Genomic DNA, 7,444 nt, shown 5'->3' on the forward strand with positions numbered 1-7,444 from the left:
ATGCGACACACGACGTGCTCACAGCACAGGGAGAAGGGCCCATGAAGTCTGGTTGAAACTCAGCACATGTGTCTGTGTGCCCACCTGGGTCTGGGCTGCTGCCCCCCTGACACAAGCTGTCCCCTTGAAGGGTCCGTGCCTATCTGTCCTGACAGAAGAAACAGTGTTTCTTCTCACTTGGGGCTTGCAGCCTCCTCCTGCTGCCTCGAACTGAGGACCTGTTGGGTCCAGTCATCCTGGAGAGATGCGGCCAGTTTCTTTCTGACAGGTCTCCTCCTGCCCCCAAGGAAGTGGGGTGATCACAGGGCCCAGGTGGTCTCTATGACAGCTGCATCCTCTCCAGCCATGGCCCTGAACTCTGCCTGTAATCCCACCATTGGCTCTCAGATCTGCCTAAGCCTCTCAGCACCCATGACTTCCCCTCCCCTAAGCGCCCTCCAAAGGCCACCCGTCCCTCAAAGTTCCTCACACTCCATGCCCGCAGCTCCCTCCAGCCGAGGTGGGGCGGCTCCGGGACTGCAGGGCGGGGCTGCAGGGCGGGCGGGGCCCGTGTCTCCCGCGCTCCTATAAAGGGAGCAACCAGCGCTGGAGGCCGCTGCTCGCTGCGCCCGCCGCCTCCCGCCACCCCTGCCCGCCCGACAGCGCCGCCGCCTGCCCCGCCATGGGTCGACAGAAGGAGCTGGTGTCCCGCTGCGGGGAGATGCTCCACATCCGCTACCGGCTGCTCCGACAGGCGCTGGCCGAGTGCCTGGGGACCCTCATCCTCGTGGTGAGTGGAGGGAGCCGGGGAAGCCCTTCTCTCTCCAGCCCTTGCACTCCTCAAACTCTCACTTCCCCGAAGGGGCTGTGTTTTCCAAGGTAGCCTGGACCCACCTCCCCAGCTCTGACCCCCCATGCTTAACCGCGGAGGATCAAGCTGACTTCCAAAGTCCTCTTCCCCACGGTTCTAACCCCCTCTCTGACAGCTCCGACTCTTGCCAGAATGACAGCTGTTACTCCCCAGTGACAGTGCCGATCGTTTACCCTCCCACAAGTGACTCAGCCCACAGGCTGGGGGCAGCGGTCACGCTTGCAGTCTGGGACCGCCAGCCACTTCCCCTGCTTCCCACAGCCCTCCAGTTTCCCAGAATCCCAGCCCCCAGATGTAGGGGAGGGGGCGGAGGCAAATGAGCCATTATTAGGTTATTTGGGTCCTGGGTGTCTGGCCTCTAATGAATAATTAAGCCTCAAAAAGTCCAAAAGTTGCAGTGAGTGAGGACAGTTTGCACGAGCGGGGGCAGAGGGCGCAGGCCACATGGGCTGCAAACAGCGAAGTGGGAAGGGAGGCAGATTCTGACGGTAGAAGGGTGGGAGGAAGCTAGGCCCAGGCACAGAGGACGCGTGTCTAAAGTTGCTCCCCTGGTGCTGAGCGACTCCCAGGCCCTGTTATCCAGACAGATGCTGTCAGCGTCTGTGCAGAAGACGACAAGCATTCTGGTTATTCTCGGGTCTCTTGGTTACTCTGTGGGTTCTCTGAGTATTTCCCTGCCTGAGTTACTCCTCAGTCCTAGTTACTCCTTGGTTACGCCAGTTTCACCCTGGTTTTGTTCTGGGTGACTCTGTTTGCGCTTCTTAGGTCTGGCAGACCCACCAGTTGTGGTTCTATTTCCTGTCCCAGTTACTCTCTGATTTTCAGCCGCTCATGTGGTTACACCTGTTTTCCTCTGGGTTCAGTTGCTACATTGCAGTGGGTGGGTTACTCCGTTCCTGCCCCAGCCCTAGGTAGTACAGACCAGCTGGCCCACTGTGGCCTAGGAAGCTTAACTAAGGGCAAGTAGGGATCCCCAAATGGTTGAGGATCAGGATCTGTGGGCAGAGGAGGGCTGAAATCCACTTCTGGCTTCCAAGAATAGGAAGTGGGGAAGCCACAGGGGGCATTTTATCCACAGCCTCCCGTAAGATTAGTCGTCCTATCAGCCAGCCCTAGCCCCTCTCTCCTGTGCCAAGAAGGCAATGGGAGGTGGCCTTTATCACTGTCCTGCCTTGGAGCCCCCACTCCTATCGGAGTCCTGAGTCCAGCTATCTGTTTTAGAGCAGCCAGGCCAGGGGAGGATGATGTCTTCTATTTTCCTAGAGGGGCCTCCTCATTCCCTCCCAAGTCTCAGTTCACTCTCTCACAAAGGAGCCGTTAGTCCTCCCACTGAGCCCCAGGATCATCAGGCTTATCCCAGACCACAAAAGAAGAGTGTTAAATTTGTGGGGGAAGGGTTGCAGGCTCAGATGGATGTGAGGTATTGGATATCAGTGAGAAGCAGAACTTCAAGGACTGCATGAAGTGGAGGGGCAGGCCTGGGGGTCCCTTTGTAGTGGGTGAGTGCCTGCCTGCATACCTGTGTGTTGGGAGCCTAGGCCTGCAGTGGCAGAATCAGGGTTGGCTTTGGGGTGAGGAAAGCCCCTTTCTCTGAGATACCTGGTGTGAGGGCAGGGGGTGGTGCTGGCCAAGAACTCAGGGAAGGGGGTGGGGGAGGAAGAGGAAGATTAGCCCCAAGGTGGTGGAACTGGCTCTGACAGCTCCTCCCTCCAAGGCCTCCTGGGGTGGAGCCAGGTCCCAGCCTTTGGCAGGCAAGGAGCTGCGGCCAGGGCCTCCTAAGTAGGGCAGGGTGCCTCAGACCCTCACGTACCTGTCTCCCACCACCCCTCCTCACACATACACCTGCAGTCTCTGATCTTTGCTCTCACCTGCCTGCACACCTTTGCCCCATGTCATTGCTGCTGGCTTCTCTGTTATCTCTTGGTCTTTCTGGGATGATAATCAAAATGCTTAACCATCCAGTGCAACAGGCACTGACCCATCAGAATAAACAGGGCCTGTAGCACAGGTCCTGGAAACTGCCTGCTCTGTGGGCATAAAACCTTTCGTTATGGGCAGATGGGAGCGGAGACCAGGGGAAGGCATTGGAGCAGCTTTGAGGGACACTCAGGGGGCTCAGGGCAACAATTCTTTACAGCTGCTGCAGAAGTATTTTCAGGCTTGAACAAGGGGAACAGACATAGTACATTCTTTTTCTTTTTTAAATAGGGACAAGGTCTCACTATGTTGCCCAGGCTGGTCTCAAACTCCTGGATTCAAGATCCTCCCATCTCAGCCTCCAAAGTGCTGGGATTACAGGTGTGAGCCACCACAGCTGGCTCTAGTATGTTCTATATTTGTAGAACACCAGGCTCTTAGTCTCTTAGTTCCCCCATTTTTGGCAGAAAGTTTAGAACCGATCTCCCCATTTCTACTGCCCTGGGTCCCGGGCTGGGGATAGTGAGAGGAGCCACACAGATCCCTGTCTGTAGGACCTCCAAATCTGAGTGGGGAATCTGGACCCCTGAGAGCAGAGAGGTCATGGGTGGAGAGAGGAGACGCTGGGACAGGGACAGGTAAAGGAAGGGGAGGTTGCTGAGGGGGACATGGTGAGGGCTGGGGCTCTGATATCCTGGACTCAGGAGAAGTGGATTCAACCTCACTTCTGGTCTCCTCCCTATTTATTTGTGCCGCCCATTGCCACCACTACCACCACCACATGAGCTTTTCTTTTTAACTCTTTTTTTTAATTTAACTTTTTTTTTTTTTTTTTTTGAGATGGGGTCCTGCTCTGTTACCCAGGCTGGAGTGCAGTGGCGCAATGTTGGCCCACTGCAACATCTGCCTCCCGTGTTCAAGTGATTCTCCTGCCTCAGCCTCCCGAGTAGCTGGGATTACAGGCGCCGGCCACCACGCCTGGCTACTTTTTGTATTTTTAGTAGAAATGGGGTTTCGCTATGTTGGCCAGGCTGGTCTCAAACTCCTGACCTCAGGTGATCCACCCACCTCGGCCTACCAAAGTGCTGGGATTACAGTGTGAGCCACTACACCCGGCCTACATGGGCTTTTCTTTGGGGCAGCTGGGGGATGAGTGAGAGGCTTCCCACCTTTATGGTCCAGGCCTGAAGGGCTGCGGAGAAACTTGTGCTAAGGTGAAAGCTGTTCCCCTACACCTACGCCTGCTGGAATTCAAGGAAAATCAGTGAAGATGGTTCAGTCATCTTCTAGGATCCCAGTCGCAGACCCTGCTTCCAGCCCTTTCCATAGGGCCCTCTCATATTAGAGTTGGGACAGTGTGGGTGGGAAGGCATGTGTCCTTTTTCTGGAGAGTGCAATTGCAGCAGAAGGGGTTTGGGTTGGGTTCCAGGAAGGGCCTCTAGTCCTCCCAGTGGTGGCGGGTGGGCAGGTTGCTGGCTTCACCCCTTCCTTCTGGAGTGAGAGTTGCTGGTCCTCACCCTCCCTGCCTGTTCTTCTTCCTGACAGATGTTTGGCTGTGGCTCCGTGGCCCAGGTTGTGCTCAGCCGGGGCACCCACGGTGGTTTCCTCACCATCAACCTGGCCTTTGGCTTTGCTGTCACTCTGGGCATCCTCATCGCTGGCCAGGTCTCTGGTAAGGCCTTAACCCTGCCCCCAGCCCTTGGCCCTCAATAACATTCCCACTAGGTGTCCTGGCATTCCTAAGGGCAGGTCACAGCTGTGACCTCTGCTTTGGCCCCTTGGGAAAGGAGGGTGGAGAAGAAACTTGACACTTAGAACCTTCGACTCTCACCTTGGAATCAGAGATTATCAGCTGACCTGTTACATAGACCAACCGCCATCCTGTGCAAGAAACCCCTCTCTGCACCCCTTCTCAGGGTACCCTAGCCTCCTGACTGTGGCAGGCTGCAGCTAATAGGTCCCACGTCCCCTCTGCCCAGGGGCCCACCTGAACCCTGCCGTGACCTTTGCCATGTGCTTCCTGGCTCGTGAGCCCTGGATCAAGCTGCCCATCTACACCCTGGCACAGACGCTGGGAGCCTTCTTGGGTGCTGGAATCGTTTTTGGGCTGTATTATGGTAAGCATTCCCCACCCTGTCCTCCTCCACTACCCCCCTCCCTCTGTTCAGGACCTGCTGGCACCAGTCCTTTTGATGACAGACGGCTAGGCCCCGGGCTCATGACTCACTCATTCATGCACAGGGCCAAGGTGGGGGGCATGAGGGGAAAGAAACAAGTTGGGCGATAACAAGAGTCTCAGGCCCTCCACCCCACCCCACGTCACCCCCTCTGCCTGCTGCAATATAGCAGTATTGCTACTTACCCATAACTCGTGGGAGGGTGGGGAGGGCACACCTGAGAGGGAAGGCTGGGCTCAGGCCTCTCCCCCAACTCACTCTGGGTCTAATCTGTCACCAGATGCAATCTGGGGCTTTGCTGACAACCAGCTTTTTGTTTCGGGCCCCAATGGCACAGCTGGCATCTTTGCTACCTACCCCTCTGGACACTTGGATACGATCAATGGCTTCTTTGACCAGGTACGGGCTGGGGACGTGTGAGGGGAACGCAGAGAGGGAACCAAGTTGCCTTGGTAGCTCATGGGCTGGTTGGGGGACAGGACTCCTCGACTGTAGCAGGGTTTCTCAAATCTGTGGGGTAACCGCATCAGAATATGGTGGCAGGTACTTACAAAACATGCGGCTCTCCAGCGGGTTCTTGTCACGCAGACATCCTAGCACCATTGCTTTCAGGAGAAGAGCATGGGTGGGCGCTGACAAGAGTTTAAGAGCTAGAGGGAAGACAGGGGACGGAAGGAGGGGTCAGAGAAAGGGAGGGAGCTGCCGCTCACCCTGTTCTCCCCACTCCCCAGTTCATAGGCACAGCCTCCCTCATCGTGTGTGTGCTGGCCATTGTTGACCCCTACAACAACCCCGTCCCCCGAGGCCTGGAGGCCTTCACTGTGGGCCTGGTGGTCCTGGTCATTGGCACCTCCATGGGCTTCAACTCCGGCTATGCCGTCAACCCTGCCCGGGACTTTGGCCCCCGGCTTTTTACAGCCCTTGCGGGCTGGGGCTCTAAAGTCTTCACGTGAGTACAGCCCCCACCCAGCTCACCCCAGCCTGCCTCTCCTCTGCCCTGCCCGCCACGTCCCTGACTATGAGTGTCTGTCCCCCCAGGACCGGCCGGCATTGGTGGTGGGTGCCCATCGTGTCCCCACTCCTGGGCTCCATTGCGGGTGTCTTCGTGTACCAGCTGATGATCGGCTGCCACCTGGAGCAGCCCCCACCCTCCACGGAGCAAGAGAATGTGAAGCTGGCCCATGTGAAGCACAAGGAGCAGATCTGAGTGGGCAGGGGCCATCTCCCCACTCTGCGGCCCTGGCCTTGAGCATCCACTGACTGTCCAAGGGCCACTCCCAAGAAGCCCCCTTCACGATCCACCCTTTCAGGCTAAGAAGCTCCCTATCTACCCTCACCCCACGAGACAGCCCCTTCAGGATTTCCACTGGACCTTGCCCATATAGCACCTTAGGCCACTGCCTCTAAGCTGGGGTAGAACCGGAATTTGGGCCAATACATCCTTTTGTCTCCCAAGGCAAGAGAATGGGCAGCAGGTATGTGTGTGTGTGCATGTGTGTGCACGTGTGTGTGTGTGTGTGGCTTCATATACTCAGGGCAAGGGAGCAGTCGGAAGGGATTCTGGCTGTTGGGGGAGCCCAGAGACAGGGGAAGGCAGCCTGTCCATCTGTGCATGGGGAGAGGAAAGTTCCAGGGTGTGTATGTTTCAGGGGCTCCACATGGAGGAGCTGCAGATAGATATGTGTTTCTGTGTATGTGTATGTCTGCCTTTTTTTCTAAGTGGGGGCTTCTACGGGCTTTTGGGAGGCAGGGTGGATGTGGGTAGGGCTGGGAAGAGAGGGCCACAGCTCAGGTTTGGAGCTCTGGATGTATATACATAAGTAGGAGCAGTGGGACACGTTTCTGTCATAATGCAGGCATGAAGGATGGGGTGAAGTCCAGGTCATAAGTTTCATGTTTGCTTTTGTTTTGTTTTGTTTTGAATGTATGTAGCAGATGTTACAGTCTTAGGGATTGGGGATGGGAGACCCCACTTTAGAAAGGGTCGTCACTCCTTTAATCCTCTACTCAACAATGTACTCTTTTATCTTTTATATTAAAAAAAATAAATATATGCCTAAAACCTCCAGTTGTGCAAATATCTTTCTGCTTGCTCTGCTGCTTTTCTGGGGCCAGTTAAGGAGCTTCAGCATGCCCACACTGACCCAGGGTGCCCGGCTGAGTGTCTGATCTGGTCAGGTTACCCTGGGGGTCATACAGAGAGGTTAGAGAGCCTCTTCACCAAGCCTCTCAGTTTGAACTCAGTGGTCCCAAACTTTTCCCCAAGTTTCCATCCTCATGGGCACCCCCAGCATAATGAATGGAACCTTCTTCCCAATCCCTGTACCCACACATCACCCCAGAAAGGCTTGAGCCCCATGCAGGGAAGATCTTGCTGCAGAGCTGCCCAGCGGGGAGAACTGCTGCCCAGGAGGTGGTGAGTTCCCTGTTCCTGGAGGAGACCCATCAGACTGGGAACCTGTATTGTCCTCCACAACCTGCAGCGATTCAGGCTCCATAA

The 7,444-nt window shown here is 56.1% G+C and overlaps 1 protein-coding gene across 2 annotated transcripts; it reads left to right on the forward strand.

Moving 5' to 3' along the window:
- Positions 1-548: 548 nt before the first annotated feature.
- Positions 549-7,012, forward strand: AQP3 (aquaporin 3 (Gill blood group)). 2 transcript variants are annotated; one of them, XM_055293980.2, is made up of 6 exons: positions 549-769; positions 4,313-4,439; positions 4,747-4,884; positions 5,225-5,343; positions 5,676-5,893; positions 5,983-7,012. In XM_055293980.2, the coding sequence occupies exons 1-6, from the start codon at positions 662-664 to the stop codon at positions 6,149-6,151; spliced, it is 879 nt and encodes a 292-aa protein (XP_055149955.1). In that variant the 5' UTR covers positions 549-661; the 3' UTR covers positions 6,152-7,012. The 2 variants fall into 2 exon arrangements, with proteins under 2 accessions (XP_055149955.1, XP_055149956.1); XM_055293981.2 differs by lacking the exon at positions 5,676-5,893 and having other exon boundaries at positions 591-769.
- Positions 7,013-7,444: the final 432 nt, after the last annotated feature.

The sequence above is a fragment of the Symphalangus syndactylus genome, chromosome 9 (genome assembly GCF_028878055.3).
Source record: "Symphalangus syndactylus isolate Jambi chromosome 9, NHGRI_mSymSyn1-v2.1_pri, whole genome shotgun sequence".
Lineage (NCBI taxonomy): Eukaryota > Metazoa > Chordata > Mammalia > Primates > Hylobatidae > Symphalangus > Symphalangus syndactylus.

What these genes read in the sequence shown, in the direction of transcription:
- AQP3 (XM_055293980.2), top strand. Translation starts at nt 662, where the DNA reads ATGGGTCGACAGAAGGAGCTGGTGTCCCGCTGCGGGGAGATGCTCCAC. An exon ending in CGTTTTTGGGCTGTATTATG is followed by an intron (nt 4,885 to 5,224) that starts GTAAGCATTCCC and finishes ATCTGTCACCAG; the next exon opens with ATGCAATCTGGGGCTTTGCT. An exon ending in TCAATGGCTTCTTTGACCAG is followed by an intron (nt 5,344 to 5,675) that starts GTACGGGCTGGG and finishes CCCACTCCCCAG; the next exon opens with TTCATAGGCACAGCCTCCCT.